The sequence below is a fragment of the Myxine glutinosa genome, chromosome 7, assembly GCF_964187855.1.
Source record: "Myxine glutinosa chromosome 7, kmMyxGlut1.1, whole genome shotgun sequence".
NCBI classification, from domain to species: Eukaryota; Metazoa; Chordata; class Myxini; order Myxiniformes; family Myxinidae; genus Myxine; species Myxine glutinosa.
In genome coordinates, this window is record NC_136267.1 from 124,130,108 (window position 1) to 124,155,764 (window position 25,657).

At 48.3% G+C, this 25,657-nt stretch overlaps 1 protein-coding gene across 1 annotated transcript in view; it reads left to right on the top strand.

Annotated features, from left to right (window-relative positions):
• The window catches only part of LOC137411550 (serine/threonine-protein kinase OSR1), an 89,283-nt gene that overhangs the window by 57,903 nt on the left and 5,723 nt on the right, over positions 1-25,657 (top strand). Inside the window, exons 12-13 of the mRNA XM_068096872.2 lie at positions 4,484-4,519; positions 9,666-9,761. Coding sequence (XP_067952973.2) covers positions 4,484-4,519; positions 9,666-9,761 — 132 coding nt within the window. The remainder of the gene's footprint in view (positions 1-4,483; positions 4,520-9,665; positions 9,762-25,657) is intronic.

Consider the following 25,657-nt stretch of genomic DNA (forward strand, 5'->3'; position numbering starts at 1 on the left):
TACCACTCAACTTTTCTTCCCACCATTGACTTTGTATTGCGAGAGATTTTCACTTGCTTATTTAAAGGTTTCTCACCCAGCCCACGTAAAATCTACCAACTCCTGCTGTTAACTCCCAAACATATTTTTTTATGTTATCCAATCACAGTGCAGAAATGACAGACTAGAGATCCAAATTAGTGCTGCTATAGCTGCCATTTTACATTTCCATCCATGTAACATGCGCGCTCGCGCGCTCGTATCAATTGGTAATGTCGCGCGCTCGTATCAATTGGTAACGTTGATGTTATTGAATACCTCAGTTGAAAGTTCAGTCTTCCATTCCATCTGTGTGTTGTTCTTGGTATTCATCCTCCAATCTAGCCAGGTAAGATGCTAACTATAATGTTACTCACACTCTTGACTTCAGTTTCTGCATGAAATCATAAACAGGCAGAATAACAGCTGAGCCAGCTAGCACCATGTTAGCTAACGTTAAAGCTAGCCTCATCTATGTACAGTATGTTCCTAATGTCGGTGTAACTTAAACTTTTGTTAATGCCAAACATGAGACATATCTGTTGACTTCTGTATATGAATTGAACCAGAAAGAGGCACGACAGCTGAGCTAGCTACAGTAACTTAGCACAATGTTTCATTGGCCTAGATAGCTAACGTTAGTGTGGAAGAATTTAGATGTTTTAGCTATTAGCACTTTTGATGCCACTAAACATGGTTTAGTCAGCTAAAAAGTACCCTAGTGTAGAACATGACTCAGAACCTCTGTTACCTCACTGAAAACTCAGAGCCTCCTTTCACAGGCACTTTTAACATCATTCGTGATTTCTTATTTGTCATTTAACAGTGATGGTAGACATCGACAGCAAGCATGCCCAAAAGAAAACGGAGTGTAGAACCTGCAGCCCAAAGCTCTCCTCCTACATGCATCCTTCATGTACCATCCATGTCTGATCATGGGGATTTCACGCCCCTCCGTAAAATTAAAGGATCTGCTTCAGAAAAACTGCAACTGCTTCAAAAGATCCGGGATAGACGTCTCAACCAACCGCATGACTCCCCATGTCGTATGCAATCAGTATGTGATCAGATCCCGGCAACTCTTCCTGATGACCTAGAAAGAGTAGGATATCACAGCAAGTGTTATAAGCACTTTGTCCGCCACTTTCATCGTCTGGGAGATGATACAGAACCAGGGCCATCAACCTCATCATGGCATCACTCTCCTCGTAAACCAGGAGGTTCTGCTGAACCCATCTTCCCGCCAGAGTGTATATTTTGTGAGAAAGTTGAGACCAAAGATGCTCATCGCAATACTGAGAGGCCTACAACCTTCCCATCCTTTAAAAACAAAGAAAATGCATGGGAGCAAATCGAAACACGGGCTGAGAAAATGGGTCTCTATCGACTCCATCGAAAGGTGAAAAACAAAGACCTCTTTGCATGTGAGGCCAAACACCATCCGTCATGTTTTAAAGCTTTCCGCACAGCATTCTACAACTATGAGCGTGCGATTCACAGAGCCGAAGCACCAAAGGAGCAGGCTTGCATGTCAGCCGCCCATGAAAAGGCATTCAACTCAGTACTGGAACACATTCAAACCCAGGTCATCCAGCAGAATAAAGTTCTACAGCTTTCTTCCTTGCGCTTGCTCTATGTCGAGGAACTGAAACTGAATGGATATGAGAACTCAAATTATCGGTCAGAGAAACTACTGAAACGCCTACAGAATGACCCAATCAAGGAGCATATCCACTTCACGAAGGTTGATCATGACAAATGTGATGTCATTTCTTTCTGGCTTGTGCACAGCTCAAACATAACAGTTTCCAATGCTCTCGCACGAGCATTCACACTCGGAAGCACAAACAAGAACCAAAATGTTGCCCTCCAACTTCGCCAGGGTATTCTACAGGCTTTCAGAGAGTGTAAAGACCAACCATGGCCACCAACAGCTGAAGACATGGAGCTCAATCCTGAAGACATCCTACCTCCAGACCTTGTCCGCTTTCTCAGCGTGCTAATGACTGGCAAGGAGGGCATCGAGACAGAAAAGGTGAAGCGTCTGGTCTTCTCCATTGGACAAGATCTGTGCCGTGCAGTGTCAGATGGAAAATGGAAGTTACCAAAGCACATTCTCCTCTGTGTGACTGTAAGGCACCTGTTCCGAAGCAAACAGCTCACCACAATACTACACAGGCTTGGACACTCTGAGAGCTACGATTTCGCCTTGGAGTTGGAAACTGCTCTCGCCAAGGTCCTGGATGAAGTCTCAACTTATCGTACACCACAAATTGTGACAGGAGAGGGCAACCTTGTATTCCACTGTGAGTGGGACAACTTGAATAAAACCACTACCAGTGTGCACGGCAGCAACATTGTAAACAGTGCTGGAGGAATCATGGTGCAGGAGGTCAAGCCCGGGTTCGAGAGCAGCAAGGACCGAATGCTACCTACCATCAATAGGTCACAACAGCGTAGCCTGAAGGTCGACACACCAAAAACTCTCCCACCCTTGCACTTTACTCGCGTTGGCCCGAAGTTCCCTGAAGGCTCATCATTCACACCGCCAGCAGAGAATGACACAGTCTATGCCACTACGATGCAAGAGTACTACATCTGGCTCTTCATCAGATACATCGGAAGCTGTGGCCTGCAGCCTGTGCCTGGGCTAGGGGGTTTCACCTCTGCAACTGGTTCTCCCCCACCCAGCAAATCAACAGTCGACTACTGCACGCCTATCCACCAACCGATCACAGACAACGCAGTTGTTCGTGAGCTACTGAAGCGTTCCGAGGCAGCAACTGCTGAGGTGGGTCAGAGATGGGTAATTTTTCCTGAAAAAAAGGTGATTACCTGTGATGTTTGTCTAGATCTGAAACTGGCAGTGACTGGTGATTGAAATGCGGTGCCTTTTTGTGTTTCAGGTCGAGGTACGTGAACTCCCCACGATCTACAGCAACCAGGAAGAGACTGATACCAGGGTGGTTCTGTACCTCCATCATGCTGCTACCATCGGATACAAGAACGCTGTAGTCAGAACACCGGACACAGACATCCTCCTGATCCTGCTCCACCATGCCCACAACATCAAGCTGACGGTGTACCTGGATACAGGGTCAGGGAAGCATCGCCAACTTGTCAACGTCTCTGAGCTGGCAGAATCCCTGGGAGAGGACTACTGTGCCACTCTCCTGGGGTACTATGTGTTCAGCGGAGAAGACTGCACCAGTGCCTTCAAAGGGAAGGGAAAAGTCGGGCCCTTGAAAAAGCTGGAGAAGAATCCCAGGTTTCACAGGGCATTCGGTGAACTGGGTGACAACTGGGATGCCAACCCTGAGGTGGAGAGGCAGTTAGAAAAATTCACCTGTGTGATGTACGGCCAGAGTCGCGAGTCATCAGTGGACATTGTCCGTGCCAAGCTGCTACGAAAAATGGTGGGAGAGGACAAGACCCTCACATCCAAGTCCAAGGTTGATCTGGCTCGCCTTCCTCCATGCCAGTCTGCCCTGAAGCCGCACATCCAGCGTGTGAACCACCGCGTAGCATTGTACAAAAGAGCCGATCAACCTATCATCGAAAAGCCAAAACCTTATGAGGAGCAAGGATGGATAAGGACTGATGAAGGACTGTTGAAACCAATGTGGTCCAGTGGTCCCATCCTACCAACCTCACTGGTGGATCTTCTGAACACAGGAGAGCACGAAGAGGAGGAGGAAGAGGAAGGAGAAGAAGAGTTTGACTCTGACGATTTCGATGAAAATGATGATGACTGACTCAGTGTAGAATCACTAATGCTAATGATGTTTATCTAAAACAAGCAAGAGAAGAGTGGTCACATTGAGTGCTAGGACTATTTTGACAGTTGTAATATTTAGAAAAATAAAACTTTGTGTTAACGTCTGTGTAGACGGACCTTAATATGAGTCTATTATTTCGTAAAACTGTGATTATTTTGTAAATAAAGCACTAATTAGCATACTAGTATACCATAGACACATGTAATCATGTTATGAATAGTTCTATCATGATCTATGCCCTTCAAAACATGGGTCTAGACACCTTCATTTTTCAATTATCTGCAATATTGGCTGAGATATGTCAAAAATCGTTTTTTTGATAATGGCAGCAGTAATTTGCATAAAAATGGTATGTGGGACATTTTTTCAGCTTGGGGCCATAGCTAGTCATTTTCTACACATTTTTTCCAATCTAGAAACACTGATTAGAAGTATATCTCCGGGGGGTGCAGGGGGACCTAGTCTTCCTACTAGACTATTCCTGCTTCCCCAACTCTTCTGCACTGATTTTTTTTTTTCCTTTTCTTAATTTTCTTAATTTTTTTTCCCCTTAATGATCTCCCTTCGCCTTTCCTTTGCATACATTGTACGTAGATGGTGCCTTATAAGGTTCCCAGCCTGTTGTACACTGATGTATATTGTTTTTATTCCCCTGAGATTTGTGATGGTCTTTGTGTTCCATACAGTCCCCAAGAGTATACGAAAATGAAGTGAATTTGTTGGTGAGTCATTTGTCGTGTGTTTGATCACATCCCTCGCTTTGTTCATTTATCCTTTCCCATTCCTTCATTTTTCAACTTTCTTGAATAGCGTGTCCCGTTCCGTTCATGCCCCAGTTATACCTCGGTTATCTCAATTTGTGTGCCACTTCCTATGCACACCTTAATGTTTTTGCACTGCTTTTTACACATTTGTTTATGGGATGTTCCACACTGTTTATAAAGACCAATATGCATGCAAATTACCCTCCCACCCCCCCCCCCCCCCACCCCTTCTTTTGAGAATGTGTCACACACATCTTCACAGAGGTACATGCCCATCACTTGTGGATCACAAGGAAAGAGCTGTTCCTTATAGAAGAGACTCAAAGTCTTGATATACACATCAGTTTAATCCAAATTGATGAAACATAAATGAGTTTGACATTATTACCCTCGTCAGAGGAGAGGTTATTGCACTTGAGTCAGTTTGTCAGTTTGTCTGTTTGTTTGTTTGTCAGCAACAACAACAACAACATGCATTTTAAGGCCATTTTCCCTGCAAGAGCGGGGGTTAGCCTTGCGGTCCCCATGACAATCTTCTCCATTTTGCCCTATTTTCTGCATATCTCCTTGTTAACCCCCTTGCCCGCATTTCTTCTTCCACCATCTTTAGCCAAGTCTTTCTCGGTCTTCCCCGTCCTCTACTTCCTTCTACATTAACTTCCATCACTCTTCTCAACCAGTCACTTTCATCCTTCCTCAACACATGACCAAACCATCTCAACCTGTTCCTCTTCACAGCATCAATCACAGGCTCTATTCCCATCATCTTTCCCAATTCATCATTTGTCTTCCTCTCTCTCAACGATACTCCGCACATCCGTCGAACCATTCGCATTTCCACCCTTTCCAGCCTTCGTTGCTGCTCTACGTTCATTACCCATGTCTCGCTCCCATGTCTCGTTTGTCAGCACAGAATAAATATGATTTTCTCTGCAACCGTTGGTCCGATTGACAGCAAATTTTCACCATGGGTGCACCTTCTCTTGGAGAATTTTTTTTGATAATTATGACGTCAAAGGTCACGTGGTACAGGCACCATCTTAGAAAAATTCGAAAAATTTTGCATCTCTATATCTCTGAAAGCGCTGCATAGAAACATTGAGAAATGGCTCATTGTAAAGAACTCTGCATGGGGGAGTAAAATATGTTAACGATGATGTCATAGGTGCCTCCATTATGATGTCATAATTTGACAAGTACAAAACTTCATCCGATCAGGATGAAATTTCTTGAGCATTATCTAGGAATAAATTGGGAGAGAAAAACAAGATGAAGTCATTGGTCATGTGGTTCAGCCACCATTCTTTCTTTTTTTGCATACAAGATCGAGGCTTGTGTAAGAGCTAACATAAATGACAAAAAACAAATGGACCCAGACAAGATGGGGAGAGAGAGGAGGAAGCACACAAGTACAACATTTGAGAGCAGGGACATCGAGAGATCTGTGGGAGGGAGGGGGCTTGGGGGGAGGAGGCCTGGAAAGGGGGGTTGGGGGATGTGAGTGGTAAAAAACACATGCACACAGCTAGGACTTCCAGGAAAGAAGTCGGTATTTCAGAAAAGTGGATCTGGGGTGCATTAACGGGGGTAGAAAAGATCAAGATTTTGGATGGGGGAAGATAAGAGATGGTGGTGAACAGCTGTTTTAAAGACCGAGAGGGAGGAGTGGAATTGAAGAGAGTGAGGGTGTTTGTTCCAGAGGTGGGAGAAAAGAGGAATGAAAGAGTGAAGGTGAGCAGAGAGTCTTGATTTTGGCAGTTTCACCAAAGAGGGTTGCTGGCAGATCTTGTGCGAACTGGAGGAGTATTTGGGGGATAGAGCACAGACAGGGCTGGGGGGGCCAGGCCAGAGAGGAGTCGGTAGAAGACAGAAAGACCACCAACCTGCCTGCGTTGAGTGAGTGAAAGGCCCACAGAGTTAGCTTCATCGTGGGGGATTCCAATGATTCTGAAAGCTTTGGTTTCAACAGCGTGAAGACAAGCTAGGTGTGAGGCAGAAGCACCAACCCAGAGGGGAGAACAGTATTCCATTGAGCTGCGGATGAAAGCCTTGTATGTGGTGAGGAGCTCAGGTGTGCCAAGGAAGGACTTCGCACGACGGAGGATGCCCAGTCGACGACTGGCTTTGGAGGCCAGCTTGGAAATGTGGTTTTCCTCAGAAAGATCATGGCAGATTGTGAGACCCAAGTGCTTGAGTGACAGAACTTATTGGAGAGGATTGTTGAGAAAGTAGATGGGAGGGTTGTCCAGACGGTCTTTTCAGGGAGACCTCGTGAGAGTGAGATTTGTCAGGGTTGAAAGACATGTTGCACCTGTTTGACCAGTCTGTGATTTTGTCCAGGTCTGCAGAGAGTGAGGAGGCTGCAGACTGCCGATCTGAGGGATGAGTTATGGAGCGGCAGAGAGTGGAGTCATCAGCAAAGAGAGCGGATTTTCCAGAGAGTCGGGGAGATCATTGATGAAGACCAGAAAAAGCACAGGGCCCAGAACACTGCCTTGGTGAACTCCAGCCTGAACAGGAAGGGGAGATGAGAGAAATCCATTCAGGGCCACATAGTCAGGTTCACTATGTTTTTTCGTTCAAATTTTTGGTAGATTAGCAAAACTATACATTTTTGGAATATACAGAGCATGAGGAATCCAAAAATTAATGTTTACATTTGCGTAGACACCTTTGCGAAAATGACACTCAGGACAGTGATGAAGATCTGTAAAAGCATATTCCTGAACGGTATCTACCTCGTAGATCCTGTGTATAGGACTTATAGTTCAATCTGATACTACCTATAACTTCCTATAACAACCTATAACTTCAAAGGACTTGCAATATCATGTATTATGTAATACAGTTATATCACAAATATAAACACAATGGTTTTCAATTACCTTTGTTTGTTGCTTTTCTATAATCCTGAGCACTATTTTGAGGCCTTTATTGGATTCCTTAACCCAGAAAACATAGGATTAGCAGATTTAATTCAGTCTCTAGGTTGACTAGAAGCCGAGATCGCGCAAAATATGTATTTTATGGCGGCCATTTTCAAAATCCAAAATGGCGGCCATGCAGGTGTCTGTGCAAATGCCAACATTGATTTTCAGATTCTCCATGCTCTGAAGATTCCAAAAATGTACAGGTTTGCGAATCCCAAAATTTTGAAAGAAATTATATTTGTTAACATAGTGAACCTGACTATCTTCATCACTGTCTTGAGTGTCATTTTCGCAAAGGTGTCTACGCAAATGTAAACATTAATTTTTGGATTCCTCATGCTCTGAATATTCCAAAAATGTATAGTTTTGCTAATCTACCAAAATTTTGAACGAAATTATATTTGTTAACATAGTGAACCTGACTAACACGTTGACTACGACCAGAGAGGAAGTCCGCAAGTCATGCGTGGAGATTTCCATGGATACCATAGGAGGAGAGTTTGGTGAGCAGTGCGGGGTGCCAGACCGTATCGAAGGCACGTGATATCTGAAGGGAGGCAAAAGTTTTAACGCAAAAGCCTTAAAAACCATTAAAAACATGTCCTGGTGAGGGTCTGCAATCTCTAATTGCTCTTTCTTGCTTTTGTTTGTATTTTAATATGAGGAAGAGGGAAGGGACAGAAAAGCCTTCTTTTTTTTCTTTTTTAAAATAAAACTGCATGACAGTTCGCTCAAAATATTCTGCCTTTCATGATATGGAAGAAAGTTAAAATCAGTTGGGAATTGAAAACCAGTGAATACTCCAAGCTAGGCACCCACCCATTTTCATCGTGCACTTCCTGTGTCAATTTCATGATTATCCCAGGAAGCGTAAAGCATACATATTCCAGACAGATCGGGTCGGGCTGTGCGTCTGGCTTTGGATGGGGGATGGCCGGAGATTGTGGTGAACAGCTGTCTTGAAGATGGGAAGAGAAGAATGAGGTCGAAGAGAGTGTAGAAAGTGGTTTCACAGGTGGGAAAAGAGAGTGCTTCAGGATTTAAGCAGTCTCACTAGGAGGGGGTGCTGGTGGACTGCGTGTGTCTTGCAGATACTTGAGGAGGACAGAACATAGAGAGGGCAGAGGTTGCAAGACCACAAATTAGGCAGAAGAAGACGGACAGACTACCGACCTGTCAGCGATGGCTTCATCGTGAGAGATTCCAATGATCTTGAAAGCCTTCGTTTTTACGGCATCGGCAAGATGTGAGGCAGAGGAGCCAGCCCAGAGGGGAGAGCAGTACTCCATCAAGCTGCGGATGAAAGCCTTGTCAGTGGATAGGTGTTCAGGTGTGCCAAGGAAGGTCTTTACATGATGAAAGATGCCCAGTCAGTGTCTGGCTTTGGAGGCCAACTTTGAAATGTGGCTTGCCCAAGAGAGATCATGGCTGAGAATGAGATCCAAGAGTTTCAGTAACTGACTGAACCTCTTCCAGAGGGTTGTTGAGAAACTAGATGGGAGGGTTTTGCGCAACGGTCCTTTTGGAGAGAGAAAGAGAGAGAAAGAGAGAGAAAGAGAAAGATAGAAAGATAGAAAGATAGAAAGATAGATATATGAGTGTGAGGGATTTCTTTGGATTGAAAGACATATTCCAAGTGTTTGACCAGTTTATGATTTTGTCAAGATCTGAGGAGAGGGAAGATGCTGCTGCCTCCGAAGGATGAAGTATGTCATGGCAGAGAGTGGAGTCATCAGCAAAGAGATAAAGAGGATTTTCCAGAGAGATCATTGATGAAAATTAGGAATGGGATGGGGCCGAGAACACTGCCGTGGGGTTCTCCAGTCTTGACAGGAGAAGAGAGTGTTCCATTGAGAGCCACATATTGGCTTTAACCGACTACTATCAAAGTTTAACTTTGATTTGCCCTATCCATTCATGGGCAGCACCTGCATGTTCGTTTCCTCGTGCCTGGGAGTGTTTGTTGCTGTTGCAATGCTCCCGTAGGTAAGAGGAGGAATTTGGAATTTGGTCAGGGTATCACCTTATAATAAGAGTAGTTTTTGCTTTCTCATGAATGGAGTGTGCGTGTGCACATTACCGTGTTTTGTATGAGTTTTGCAAAGCTTGGTGAGCCACTCTTCTAAAAGAGTGCATCAATTGAATTGATTTTATTTAAAAAAACATTTTTGCAGCATCTTGTCGATGATCGATCCAAGCAAGCCCAGTCTGGCCACGTGGTTTCGGCCGGATCTGTGCCACCTCCCGACACTTCCACAGCCACCAATGAGGTATTTACTCTGCCTACCTCTCTTTACCTCACCTTGTTTTCTGCTTGCACATTTATGCAATAAAACCCCCTGTCAGCCCCATTAAAGTTGTCTTGCCACCAATCAAGCATTTGATTGTTTCTCAAAAGCTTCAACAACTGTCCCTTTCTTGGTCTACCTGCTACAACACCAAGGATTTGGTCTGACTTGAGGATGGACTTGTGGCAAATATTAAAAGCTTGACTCTCATCTGTAATTTTGGGATACGACACAGGCGTGTTGGGCCAAGTGGCGTTTTGTACATTATTGCAGTGAAGATAGACTGACATGAAGACGGACTCAAATTTGTGGCATTCCCAAAGATGTGCGTTTCCATTATTTAGGACTTGTTTTGGCCTTGGGAAATCGAGCGACTTTGAACGTAACCTTACGTTCGCATTCGTTCTGAAACTCAAGTAAACCTCAATGTTCGATGGCTGTCTCAAGGTTTGAGGCTCTATTTTTGAAGGTATATCCTTCTTTGCAATCATACGCCTGGCATCTTAATTCCATTCGGCAACATGCGTGATTGTGTATAAATACAGTCGTGGCCAAAAATATTGGCACCCTTACACTTTTTTCGAATAATGCACCATTTCTTCCAGAAAATTGTTGGGAAAAAAAAAATTGGTATTGTAGCGGCTACCGCTGGGTTTACACAATCGCCTTGCACCTACCAAAGACGCAGAGCGATCACCATGCCGGGCTCGTCCAGGACGCCCGGGCATGCCCGCCCTCGACTTGCCAGGCCGCGTCCAGAACGCCCGGACACGCCCCCTCTCGCCTTTCCCGGGCAAACGCTCCGGGATAATGTGTATATATATTGCTGCCCGATAAACGGGCTTTTCAGAGTACCCGAGTTGTTTTGTGACAATAAAGAAACTCGGACGAATTCCAGCTTTTTGTCGCGTCCATTCTTCCGATTACGTGGGAGCACAGCTCCTACATTGGTGACCTACCGACATGGACATGGCAGTTGCCCTCAAACTGCCTACCTTCTGGGAGGCTCACGCGGCGGTTTGGTTCGCCCAGGCGGACTCCCTGTTCGCCCTGCGAGGCATCACGGCCGACGACACCCGCTTCCACCATGTGGTAGCAGCGCTCGGCTCAGCCACCGCGGCCCGCGCCCTGAGCCTCCTCGAGAGCCCGCCAGCCGCTGACAAATACGGCGCGATTAAAAAGCTCCTCCTCGACACTTTCGCCCTCTCATCGGCGGAACGCGCACGGTGCCTGCTCGACCTGCCCGAGCTCGGCGCCATGCGCCCGTCCGAGCGAATGGACTACATGCTTTCGCTGCTCGGCGAGCACTCTCCGGCATTCCTGTTCCGGGAGCTGTTCCTCCGTCAGCTGCCCAGCCCGGTACGCCTCGCCCTGGCGAGCACGACGATCACAGATCCCCGCGCCCTCGCCAGGGAAGCCGACAAGATCTCCGCGGCAGGCCAACGCATTGCAGCAGCGACCTGGGGCCCGCCGCCGTCCGACGCAATGCCCATGGCGCCCGAGCACCCGGCACGGTCGACGACCGAACTGCCGACGCAATTGGCGGCCGCTACGCCGAGCCGACCACCTCCAGCACGATGACCGGGGCCTCCACCTGACCAAGCGTGGTGTTACTATCATGCCAGGTTCGGACAGAAGGCCCGGACATGCCGACCCCCGTGCACCTTCGGCAGGCCGGGAAACGGCCGGGCCGGCGTTCATTACCAGCCATGAGCGCTGGCCACACGGGCAACTTACTTTTCATCACGGACAAAGCGTCCGGACGGCGCTTCCTGTGCGACACCGGCGCCCAACTGAGCGTCATACCCGCCTCCGATCAGGACAGGCAGTCCGCCGTTTGCGGCCCCTCCTTGGTTGCGGCCAACGGATCGGTCGTCCGCACCTTCGGCCCGCGCAACGTCACCCTCTGCTTCGGCAGCCAACGCTTTACTTGGACTTTTGTAACCGCAAGCGTGCCCATGGCTGTGCTAGGCGCCGACTTCCTCTGCGCACATGGACTGCTGGTGGACGTTCAACGGCATCGCCTCATCAATGCCGAGACCTTCAGCTCCCTGGTATGCACATTGAGCAGCTCCGCTCCGACCGAGCTGGCATGCGCCCTCCTGGTGGCGAACGAGTTTGCTCGCCTGCTCACGGAGTTCCCGACCCTCACGCGGCGGACGTTTTCGGCCGTCGCAGTATGACATGGTATCGAGCACCACATACCAACCACGGGCCCGCCGGTCTACGCCAGAGCCCGCCGCCTCGACCCAGCCAAGCTCGCCGTGGCCAAAGCCGAGTTCGACGCTTTGGAACACCTCGGCATCGTGCGGCGCTCCAATAGCGCGTGGGCTTCGCCACTACACATCGTCCCAAAACCAGGGGGCGGCTGGTGCCCATGTGGCGACTACCGCCGCCTTAACGACGCTACCACCCCCGACAGGTATCTGATCCCGCACATCCAAGACTTCTCCGCCCGTCTGGCAGGACGGGTCATTTTTTCAAAAATCGATCTAATACGGGGATATCACCAGGTACCTGTCAGGGCGGCCGACGTCCCTAAAACGGCCGTCATCACGCCGTTCGGCTTGTTCGAATTCCTGCGGATGCCGTTTGGCCTCAAGAACGCGGCTCAGGCGTTCCAGCGCTTGATGGACGGCGTGCTGCGTGACCTGCCGTTCCTCTTTGTTTACCTGGATGACATCCTCGTCGCCAGCACGTCCCGGGCCGAGCACCTCCTCCACCTCCGAACACTGTTCGGGCGCCTCAGCGAGCACGGCCTCATCGTCAACCCGGCCAAATGCCACTTCGGCACGACGGCCGTTGATTTTTTGGGCCACCACATCACCAAGAACGGGGCCGTGCCGCTGCCAACCAAGGTCGAGGCCATCACCACGTTTCCGCGTCCCCGCTCCATAAAGGCCCTGCATGAATTCCTGGGAATGGTGAATTTATATCACCGCTTCGTGCCCCGCGCTGCTCAACTCATGCGGCCCCTCTACGAAGCCCTCCGGGGCAAGCCGGCCAAGCACGACATCGTCTGGTCCGCAGCAATGGACGCGGCCTTCAAAAGCTCAAAGCGGGCCCTCGCCGACGCAACACTGCTCGCTCACCCGGTGCTCAACGCTCCCATCGCCCTCACCACGGATGTCTCCGACTACGCGGTGGGCGCCGTACATGAGCAATGGGTGAACGGGGTTTGGCAGCCCCTTGCTTTTTTCAGCCGGCAGCTCCGGCCGAACGAGCTCAAATATAGCACGTTTGACCGTGAGCTCCTCGGTCTACACCTGGCCGTTCGCCATTTCCGCCACCTCCTGGAGGGCCGACCCTTCACGGCGTTCGTCGACCACAAGCCGTTGGTTTACGCAATGGCCAAGGTCACAGAGCCGTGGTCGGCCAGCCAACAGCGCCACCTCTCCGCCGTGTCGGAGTTTACCATGGACATCCGGCACGTCGCCGGCAAAGACAATGCCGTGGCCGACTGTCTTTCTCGGGCCAGCGCGAACGCGGTACACCTCGGCGTGGACTTCGCGCTTATGGCGGCGGACCAAACCACCGACGACACGGGCCTCCGCCTGGCCGACATCCCCTTCACGGACACTGTCCTGCTCTGCGGCGTCTCCCAAGGCCAGCCTCGCCCCATCGTGCCCGTTACCTGGCAACGCCGCATCTTCGCCTCCCTCCACGGCCTTTCCCATCCGGGCCAGAAAGCTTCCCAGAAGCTGGTGTCAGCGCGATTCGTCTGGCACGGCCTTCGACGGGACGTCCGTGATTGGACCAGCACCTGCACAGCCTGCCAACAGGCCAAAGTCCACCGACACACCCAGGCCCCTCTGGCACCTTTCACCATGCCCGAACGACGTTTTGACCACGTCAACGTGGACCTGGTGGGCCCCCTCCCCCCATCACGGGCGTTCACACACCTGCTCACCATGGTGGACAGGACCACCAGGTGGCCGGAGGCCGTTCCCCTCGTCTCCACCACCACCGCCGACGTGGCGCAGGCTTTCATCGCCACCTGGGTCGCCCGCTTCGGCGCACCGGCGGACATCTCGTCGGACCGCGGACCGCAGTTCACCTCTGAGCTGTGGGGCGTGGTCGCCCGCAACCTGGGGGTCAGGCTCCACCGTACTACGGCCTACCACCCCCAAGCCAACGGGTTGTGCGAGCGATTCCACCGCTCCATGAAGGCCGCGCTCATGGCCGGCCTTCAAGACGGCGGTTGGGCCGACCGGCTGCCGTGGGTCCTTTTGGTCCTCCGCACGGCCCCCAAGGAGGACCTCCGGGCGTCCACCGCCGAGCTTGTCTACGGCCAGGCGCTACGCGTCCCGGGCGAATTCGTGCCCGACGCTACCAGTCCCTGGTCCGCAGCTCACCAGCGCTCGGACCTCCAGGAGACCGCCCGACGGTTTGCCCCCGTGCCAACGTCCCACCACAGCGACCCCCAGTCCTACGTCCCCCCAGCGCTTCGCACAGCGGAGTACGTTTTTGTGCGTCATGACGCACATCGGGGGCCACTCCGGCCGCCGTACGACGGGCCCTTCCGGGTCCTGCGACGGGACGACAAGTCGTTCGTCATCGACATCGGCGGCAGGTCGGACCGGATTGCGGTGGACCGCCTCAAACGGCGCACGTGGACATCGACCAACCGCCACGGTTGGCCCTTCCGCCGCGGCGAGGCCGCCCCCCGTCCACGGTCCCCCCCCACTCGACCGCCCACCACCACACCGGACCCCCCCCCCCCCATGACCCGCCAGGGGTCGCTTCGGCCGGGTCATCAGGACCCCCCTTAAATTGACCCTGCCGGTGCAAGTCGATTCTGGGGGGACGTGTGTAGCGGATACCGCTGGGTTTACACAATCGCCTTGCACCTACCAAGGACGCGGAGCGATCACCATGCCGGGCTCGTCCAGGACGCTCGGCCATGCCCGCTCTCGACTTGCCAGGCCGCGTCCAGAACCCCCGGACACGCCCCCTCTCGCCTTTCCCGGGCAAACGCTCCGGGATAATGTGTATATATATTGCTGCCCGATAAATGGGCTTTTCAGAGTACCCGAGTTGTTTTGTGACAATAAAGAAACTCGGACGAATTCCAGCTTTTTGTCGCGTCCATTCTTCTGATTACGTGGGAGCACAGCTCCTACAATATCCACATATGTATTTCTTTGGTTTGCAGTGGAACAAAACAAAAAAGCTGAAGAAATTACTAAATCTTAGCTTATTCCACACAGAAATCCTAAAATGGCCCGGACAATATTGTTGGCACCTTTTAGAAGTTCTTAGAAATAATTAGCTTTCAAGCAGGTGATTCTCCTTTACTTTGGAATTGAACTCACCTATGGTGAGATGCAGGTGCCTGCAATATAAAAATAAATGGCACCACAAAGCGGGCGTAACCCCTCAGCCCATGCATGGTGGAAACCAATTTCAAGATGGCTGACGTGACGGCCATATTGAAAATCGCAGCACGCCCATTTTCTAAAGGAACCTTCCTCTACTCAACCCCAACACACCCTGCAAAAATGGATTTAATTGGACAAGCCGTTCTGCTTGAAATTGACGGAAACCAATTTCAAGATGGCTGCCGTGGTGGCCATATTGAAAATCGCAGCGCACCCATGAACCTTCCTCTACTCAACCCCAACACACACTGCAAAAATGGATTTAATCGGACAAGCCGTTCTGCTCGAAATTGATGGAAACTAATTTCAAGATGGCTGCCATGGTGGCCATATTGAAAATTGCAGCGCGCCCATTTTCTAAAGGAACCTTCCTCTACTCAACCCCAACACACACTGCAAACATGGATTTAATCGGACAAGCCGTTCTGCTCGAAATTGACGGAAACCAATTTCAAGATGGTTACCGTGGTGGCCATATTGAAAATCTCAGCGTGCCCATTATCGAAAGGAACCTTCCTCTACTCAACCCCAAAACACACTGCAAAAATGGATTTAATCGGACAAGCCGTTCTACTTGAAATTGACGGAAACCAAAAGTTGACGGACGCCCGGACGACGCCGTGACAACAATACCCCTTAGCCCAATTTGGGCTGAGGGGTGATCACTCATTCAACCAGTTTGAATGGAGAAAAGGAGTTATTATGCTGTTTTGTGTCACTGTTCAATGAGCATGGAGAAAAAAGAAAATCGGAGAATTTTCTGAGGTAGGACACAAGATTGTAGCCAAGCATGGACAATCTCAAGGCTACAAGTCCATCTCCAGAGACCCTGGTGTTCCTGTGTCCACCGTACGCAATGTTATCAGGAGGTTTAAGGCCCATGGCACTGTTGACGACCTCACTGGACATGGCCACTAGAGAAAACTCGATTGAAGATTGCAGCAAAGGATTGTTCGAATGGTGGAGAAAGCACCTCGATCAACTGCCAAACAGATTCAAGCTGAACTTCAGACACAAGGTATGACAGTTTCAACTCGCACCATCCATCGCAAATTCAATGAAAGGGGATTCTATGGTAGGATACCCAGGAGGAACCCACTGCTGAGAAAGCCTGACTGGAGTTTCCCAAAACACACCTGAACAAGCCAAAATCCTTCTGGGAGAATGTCCTGTGGACTGAAGAGACCAAATTAGAGCTTTTTGGTAAAGCACATCATCCCTATGTTTACAGAAAACAAAATGAAGGCTTCAAAGAAAAGAACACCTTCCCCACAGTCAAACATGGAGGAGGTTCAGTGATGTTTTGGGGTTGCTGTGCTGCCTCTAGCACTGAGTGCCTTGAATGTGTGCATGGCATCATGAAATCAGGAGATTACCAAGGCATTTTGGAGCGCAATGTTCAACCCAGTGTCAGAAAGATGGGTCTCAGTCGAAGGTCATGGGTCTTGCAACAGGACAATGACCCCAAACACACTTCAAAAAGCACCCAGGAATGGTTCGAGACAAAACGCTGGACTTCTGCAGTGGTCAGCAATGAGTCAGATCTAAATCCCATTGAACACGTGGGGAGATCTGAAAACAGCAGTTGGGAGAAGGCATCCTTCAAATATGGGAGACTGGAACAGTTTGCACAAGAAGAGTGGGCCAAACTGCCAGTGGAGAGATGTAGGAAGCTCATTCATGGCTAAAGAAAGCACTTGACTGCAGTTATTTTGTCCAAAGGCTGTGCTACAAAATATTAAGTCAGGGGTGTCAATAATTTTGTCAGTCATTTCTTTTTATTTTCTGATTTTAAAAGGACTAGGGCATGCCCGTACTATATATATATCTAAAATTATAGCCCCCCCCCCCTCTATTTACATGAAATGGTTTGGTCCAAAGCGAACGGCTTGCGAGTACGGTGACAATCCCCCCCCTCTATTTACATGAAATGGTTTGGTCCAAAGCGAACGGCTTGCGAGTACGGTGACAATCCCCCCCCTCTATTTACATGAAATGGTTTGGTCCAAAGCGAACGGCTTGCGGAGTTTGGTAAATAAATCGCCATAGCGTGCACAAACGCGCAGGAAAGCGAAAGAATCGCAAATTAGTTTTAATTAGTTTTAAAACATAGTTTAACGGCAACATAGTTTGCCAACGTGAAATAAATGAATACGCTCTCAAATGTGCCGTCCGAGGCAGAGTCTGTTCGCCACGTTCGGCACACGTGATAGCTCGCTGCTCTCTGATTGGTTGAATCGTTTTTTGGACATAGCTCGGTAACTACTTCTCCGATTAATATGAAACCTTGAAAAGGCACATCCTCGGGTCCCCAGCAATATACCTGGCAAGTTTAAAGTATATCGGACCCGTGGTTGTCGAGAAACAGCGGTCACAGACATACAGACATACAGAGATTACTGGAATTATAGATAGATATATTAAGTTCTGAATCAAAAACAAAGTTTCTGTAATATTAACAGTGAAATTAAGAATTGTGAAGACCAAATACCTTTGTCAATTTCAACTTATTTTTCGAGAAAATTGCGAGTTATTTGAAAAAAGTGCAAGGGTGCCAATATTTTTGGCCACGACTGTAGTCCCATATTTTCCATCTTTGATTTCAGCCTGGCATTGCGTTTGTTACCTACATACCTCACACACAGAATCGACTTGGCCTTTCCATTTTTATTTGCCTTCCATTCGTTTTGTTTTCATTATAGAACTTTTGAATAAGAAAATTGAAAACCCTTACTTGGAAGTGACTTTTGCCAAACTTTGTTTCCATATCTTGGAAATGTCCAACAATCTTCATTGCAATCCTGATATTTAACTGAAACGTAAATGTTGTTGTTTTCCTTGTTTTGCAATTTATTTTCACAATAATATTGGCATGAAAAATAACTGAGTGGGTGTGTAGCGATAACATCTGCGTAATTTTTTTTACGGCGTAGCCGATTGGGCAAAGCCGTCTAGAACAGTGTTCGTCTGTCTGTATGTATGTCTGTCCCCTCAAACGTATACCAATCAGAGCTGAGGATCTGGTCACATGACAGGGTGATGTGATTACGTCTGATGTCATTACGGCAGTACGGCGGCTGACTCTGCACATTTCGCCATTTTTATTCCAATTTCGTTCAGGCCGAACATATCGTCGAACCTGTCATATGTCACAATCGCCTTTCTCTACCGTTACGTTTTTCATTCAGTGTGAAACACAAACAAACCGATTGTTAAAATGACCATCAAATATCGAAAGCATCGGCATTACGTCTGTTGCAACAAAACGGTACGTATAGGCCTTTGGCTTTATGCCTTCCCGTCGCACCGCTTCGGACAAATTAAGCCCAGGTTTCCTAAGACAGTCGTGTATCGTTTCAGTAGTATCGTTTTCGTAATAGTAATAATAATAATAAAGTAAATATAACCATAACACTTTAATCCCAATGTCGTGAATAGAAAGGTAATAGATTGAAGCGGTGTATGGTTCATGAATCGATGATAAGCGGCGTACGGTGTACGGTACTTACAACCACGGAAGTAAGGAATTTGCCTCGGTTTTTTTTATAGCATGTTATTAACCCAACCATTGTGGGGTATATAGATTACAGTAGATCTTCCCTCAGTTCTGAAAGTAAAACTTACCCTTACCGATCTTGTCTTGTCGGACAGTCACGGATGTCTGGATTCCTCCAAATTTCTTTGTTTAATGTTATAAACAGCATTAGCAGCATTAGCTCCTCGGCGTTTCCGGTCTTGCTGGCGAGGGTTCGTTTATTCGCAGCTCTACATGCTCTCCATCGAAATCGAAGTTAAGTAATTGTTCCCATTTGTATTTTCGTTATAACTGTATTTATTTTATGGTGTATGTACGTACATTGTCCCGACGAAGATTTTCGGTGCAAATCTTTCATACCTGTATTGAAAATCGTGTTAATTCGTGTCGTGTCTTGAGGCCTTGTACAGTGTACACTGTACAACCTTGAGGCTTTGTTTTTCGCTCAGCGGTCCGTCGTTTGTGATCCAATAACTTTCGTTCTCTGTTTTCCCAGTCTTTTCACCTCATAGCCTACTTCCTTATGTAAATCTCAACTCAAAAAAACAAAAAAAAAAAGACATTACCCTCTCTGTGCTCATTCGTTTATTCATTCTTATTCGTTCGTTCGTTCTTCGACCACGTGTTTCTCCCCCATTTCCCCAGATAGATTGTCAAATTTCAACTCGTTATTTTATCGTCCATGCGATATTGTTTGATTATAGTTAGTTTTGGTTTGAATTTCCTGTAACTCGTAATTAATTAATCGTGTTCTGCTCCTCGTGTGTGGCCTTGTAGTTGTACCCCCGTCGGTGTTTTGTTAACTTAAGCGTGTTTTGCTTGGCTCTTAGTTTTTTCCCTTCTACCCCGGACATAATACTCTGTCTAACGTTCTAAATCCCCACCCCCCCCCCCCCCCAAAAAACAAACAAACAAACAAAAAAAATATATATATATTTATTTTCCTTTCTCCACGTGTACTGTTGTCTCATCCTGTATTTTCTGTCCAGGTGTGCTGTTCGCCCCGCCCCCATTATCTCCTTGCCATCCACCATTTGCCCTGTTCACGTGACTCGTGGTGGTCCCTCTCGGCTCTCCCCCGTTGATATTTTGTGCATAGAAGATTGTTCACAGTTCTGTTTAAATATTATTTAAATATATTTAACCTTTCCCCTTCTGTGTTTTATTCAGTGGTATATTACAACACGCTGTTTTTCTTCCTATTTAAAAGGCTTTTCTCAATTTCCTCTCCAACTCATTCCACTTCAAAAAAAAGAAATTCAATATCTTATACGTCTCCCTCACTACATGGTCTAAATTCACATTCATTCCATCCCTCCCATCGTTCTGAATCGGATTGCTAACTTGAAAATCACAACAAACCCAATTTGTTGTCAATGTTCGTCTTTCATTAATCATCCACTTTCTAAACTCCCCTCTTGCCCCTCCCATCCAAATCTCCCCCCTTGCACCTACACTCCTAAACTCCCCCCTTGCCCCTCCACTCCTGAACTCCCCCCTTGCCCTTCCCCTCCTAAACTCCCCCCTTGCCCCACCCCTCCAAATCCCCCCCCTTGCCCCTCCACTCCTGAACTCCCCCCTTGCCCTTCCCCTCCTAAACTCCCCCCTTGCCCCTCCCTTCCAAATCCCCCCCCTTCCCCTACACTCCTAAACTCCCCCCTTGCCCCTTCCCTCCAAAATTCCCCCTTGCGCCTCCCCTCCTAAACTCCCCCCTCACTCCTCCCCTTCAAAACTCCCCTCCAACCCCTCCCATTCAATTCTCCCCCCATACCATTCCTCTCCAATTCTCCCTCCTCCCCCCTCCTCCTCCAAGCTGCCTCCTCCCCACTTCGTCTCCCTTCTATCTCATACCTCCACCCCCCCAAACCTTCTACTTTCCTCTGCCCCCCCTCAAACAACCCCTCACTGTGCCTCATCCCTTCACCATCAAACCTTTCATCCTCCTCATCCTTCCCTTTCTTGGAACTCTTCTGCAATATCTGACACACTATCAACTGCTCTCCCTACCTCCCCCTCTCATCCTTCATCTTACCCTATTCCTCCCCTCCCCTCCCCTCCCCTGTCCTGTACCTGATGCTCCCCCTCTCTCTTCATTAACGGTATGGACCTCAAACATCCGGGGCCTTCGCTCAAACCTGACTGATCTCTCCATTCAGGTTGCTTCTGACAATCCAGACTTGATCTGCTGAACAGAGACTTTCCACCCTCAAGATGTCTCTGATTCCTTAATATCTCTTCCTGGTTACTCCCTCCTCCGGTATGATAAACCTGAGCCTCGGCCTGGTGGTGGGGTGGCTATCTTTATCAAAAACTCTCTTCCTCACTCTCCTTGCACTGCCCTCTTTCCTCCTCACCCCCAGGAGTACCTCTGGCTACGGCTTCCTCTCCGCTCCCACCTTTTGTTCATATGTGTTCTGTACCGTCCCCCAAACAGTGATGACTCCATCTACATTTCACTGTCTGACAACATGGACCAACTTCTATCCACTCATCCCAACTCTCTCTTCCTCATATGTGGTGACTTCAACTGTCATCATGCCACCTGGTTGGGTGTGGGTTCCTCTCTCACCAGTCATGGCACCTCAGCAAAGGACTTCTGTGACTCACTGGGATTGACACAATCTGTCAATTTCCCGACCCGGATCTCAGCCAATGGAGTATCTTCTCTTCTAGACTTGGTTATGACAAACTTCCCTGCTAATGTCTGCTGCTCTTCTTCTGCTCCAATCGGTTCTTCTGATCATGTGCTTGTCAAAGTGGACATCTCTCTGGCCATTCTCAGAGAGCCTCCTCAGCGTCAACGAGTCTGGCATTTCACTCAGGCCGACTGGGACGGTCTTCAAGCAGCCATCAATCGTCTGGATTGGTCTCCCATCTCCACTGCCTCTGACATCAATTCTTCCTGGGAATTCTTCCAAAGCAAACTGATCTCTCTCATGCACAGATTTATCCCATCTCGCCTTCAGTTGTCTTACCCTTCCTCCCGTCCATGGTACACTGAATCTTGTGGTGAGGCAGTTGCCCTGAAACAACTTGCCTTTGCCTCTTGGAAGGCTAATCCAACTGAAGGCAATCTCAGTTCCTTCCACCAAGCTTGGAACAAGTGTGTGTCTACCCTCAGGGGTGCCAGGAAGCACTATCTCTCCTCACTCAAGAATGAACTCTCAAACCTGTCTCCTTCCTCCAAATCCTGGTGGCGTCTGGTCAAATCCGTTTCTGGTGTTTGTTCCCCCTCCATCCCCTCCCTTACCTCAAATGGCCACACAGTTGACATCGCACGTGACAAAGCCGAATGCCTCAACTCTGTGTTTGCCTCAAAATCCTTAGTCCCAAACCCATCTCTCTCTGTTCCCACCTTTCCCAGTCGAACCCAACTGCTCCTGAACTCTGTGTCCTTCTCTCCTGACAAGGTGGAGGAGTTTTGTCAAACCTTGACTCTGATTCTGCAACTGGACCAGACGGCATCAGCCCACGGGTCCTAAAATCCTGCTCTGCTGCTCTATCTCACCCTCTCTCTGTTCTTTTCACCCTATCTTTTGCTCAAGGTCATCTGCCAGCATCCTGGAAATCAGCTAACATTACCGCTTTACACAAAAAAGGTGCAAAAACAGATCCTTGCAACTACAGACCAATCAGCCTGCTCCCAATTATCAGCAAAGTCATGGAATCCATCATTGCTTCGGATATGAAATCTTTCCTCTTCTCCAATGGCTTGATCTCTGATCATCAATTTGGTTTCAGACCAGGTCACTCTACTCTGGACATGCTGCTTCTGCTGTCTCAACAATGGATGGAGGTCCTCAATGCCAAACAGGAAATCAGAGCTGTCTCCCTTGACATATCACGTGCCTTCGATACGGTCTGGCACCCAGCTCTGCTCACCAAACTCTCCTCCTATGGTATCCATGGAAATCTCCATGCATGGCTTGCGGACTTCCTCTCTGGTCGTAGTCAACGTGTGGCCCTGAATGGATTTCTCTCATCTCCCCTTCCTGTTCAGGCTGGAGTTCCCCAAGGCAGTGTGCTGGGCCCTGTGCTTTTTCTGGTCTTTATCAATGATCTCTCCGACTCTCTGGAAAATCCTCTCTATCTCTTTGCTGATGACTCCACTCTCTGCCGCTCCATTCCTCTTCCCTCAGATCGGCAGTCTGCAGCCTCCTCACTCTCTGAAGACCTGGACAAAATCACAGACTGGTCAAACAAGTGGAACATGTCTTTCAATCCTGACAAATCTCACTCTCTTACTATGTCTCTCCGAAAAGATCGACTGGACAACCCTCCCATCTACTTTCTCAACAATCCTCTCCAAGAAGTTCTGTCGCTCAAGCTTTTGGGTCTCACTATCTGCCATGATCTTTCTTGGGAAAACCACATTTCCAAGCTGGCCTCCAAAGCCAGTCGCCGATTGGGCATCCTCCGTCGTGCGAAGTCCTTCCTCGGCACACCTGAGCTCCTCACCACATACAAGGCTTTCATCCGCAGCTCAATGGAATACTGTTCTCCCCTATGGGCTGGTGCTCCTGCCTCACACCTGGCTCGGCTTCACGCTGTTGAATCCAAAGCTTTCAAAATCATTGGAATCTCCCGCGATGAAGCTATCTCTGAGGGCCTTTCACTCACTCACCGCAGGCAGGTAGGTGGTCTTTCTGTCTTCTACCGACTCCTCTCCGGCCTTGCTCCCCCAGCTCTCTCTGTGCTCTGTCCCCCAAATATTCCTACAGGTCGCACAAGATCTGCCAGCAACCCTCTGATGGTTAAACTGCCGAAATCTCGGCTCTCTGCTCACCTTCACTCTTTCATTCCTCTTTTCTCCCGCCTCTGGAACAAACTCCCACACTCCCTTCAATCCCACTCCTCCCTCCAGGTCTTTAAAACAGCTGTTCACCACCATCTCTTATCTTCCCCCATCCAAAACCTTGATCTTTTCTACCCCCACTAATTCACCCTAGATCCACCTTGTTTGAAATTCCAACTTCTTTCCTGGAAGTCCTGGCAGTGTCCATATGTTTATACCTCTCCCACCTCCCCCCCCCCCCCCCCTTCACATGCCTCCCCCCCAAAGCCCTCTCCCTCCCACAGATCTCTCGATGTCTCCATGTCTCTCGGTCCCTGCTCTCAAATGTTGTGTTTGTGTCCTTCCCCCTCTCTCCCCATCTTGTCTACCGCTCCCGATGTTATTTGTTTTATATGTCTGTTTGTCTTTCTGTGTGATTAATGTTCGCTCTTTCACGAGCCTCGATCTTGTATACAAAAAAAAAAAGAAAAACAAAAGCGACTTTAAAAAGCCAATCATGTGTGTTTGTGGTTTATAATATTTTACAAGCCTGGCTATGCCACTGTTAGACTTTCGGTCTTGTTTTTTATACATTTTTGAGGTGGAATACTAAACCCTAAAGATCCTGTAACTTCTCATTATTTTCACAATCTCTAGGCCTTAATTTAATTGATTCGGAAGAGCAACATAACACTGTAGGTACAGAACTTAAAGGTAGAATAACGGTTGTCCTTCGTGGCCCGGTTGTCCGTCGTGGCCGAAAACGGAAATGTGGATTTGTTTTTAGTACAGCTGTGTACAAGTAATCGCCACACTTCGATGTGAATTGGTTTAACCTGCGTGGTGTCAAGGGATACCCAAGTCCACGAGATCACTCGCTTCATGCAGTTTTAGGCAAATGTTTAACTCGTTTAGAGTGCCGGTGCTAACTCGGCTAATTTTCCTGAAAGACACCGTGCGAACACCCAAGATCAGTACTGGCAAACAGGACACCCATCTTAATGCCCTTCTGATGGACGGTGCACACTCTGATGCCTCTTCCTGCATGTGAACGACAAGGTGACGGTTCATAGCTGGGTCAAGATTCGAATCCAGGTGAATGGGAATTCCTCCAAGCTATTTTGCCAGCACAGAGGTAGAATTCCAGACTGTCATAAAATTGTTCATATTTGAAGAAGCAATACGATTTGATGGTATCCAAATGTACTTGTATTGTTGTCTGTGTCAGACTTGTATAATTTATGAGTACATAGATTTGAGGATCAGTGGTGACATTGGACATATAAAGCTGCATAAATAGGAATCTGATTAGACTTTCCATGAGGCTATTGTCATTTGCATGGAAGATTCTTCTTCTTTTTCTACTATCTCTTTTCTACCTCCATCCTACCCATGTGGACACAATGGCTTCACACATGGCTTTCTGACGTCCTCTACTCTCGTAGCCAATGTGTGGCTCTCAATGGAATCCTTTCATCTCCTCTTCCTGTTAAAGCTGGCATGCCCCAAGGTAGTATTCTGGTCCCAGTGTCCTATTCCTGATCTTCATAAATGATCTCTGACTCAGGAAAATCCTCTTTATATATTTGCTGATGACTCATCCCTCTGCCATGACATCCCTCATTCTGTAGACAGGCAGGCAGCAGCTTCTTCCCTCTCTCCAGACCTTGAAAAAAAAGAAAAAAGAAGCTAGTTAAACATTTGGACTATGTCTTTCAATTCTGACAAATCTCTCTCTCTCTCTCTCTCTCTCTCTCTCTCTCTCTCTCTCTCTCTCTCTCTCTCTCTCTCTCTCTCTCTCTCTCTCTCTCTCTCTCTCTCTCACTATCTCTGTCCGATAGGACCGTCTGGCAAACACTTTTGTCTAATTTCTTAACAATGCTCTGGAGGAAGTTCAGTCATTCAAACTCCTGGGTGTCATCATCAGCTATGATATTTCTTCAGTAAACCACATTTAAACATTGGCCTCCAAAGCCAGCCGCCGATTGGACATCCTCTGTCCTACAAAGTCCTTCCTTGGTATGCGAGAATGCCTATCCACCTACAGGGCCTTCACTCGCAGCATGATGGAGTACTGTTCTCCCCTCGGGGCTGACTCCCCCTGCATCACATCTTTATCAACCTAAAGCTGTGGAAACCAAGGCCTTCAAGATTATTGGAATATCCCGCGATGAAGTCGAGTCTATGG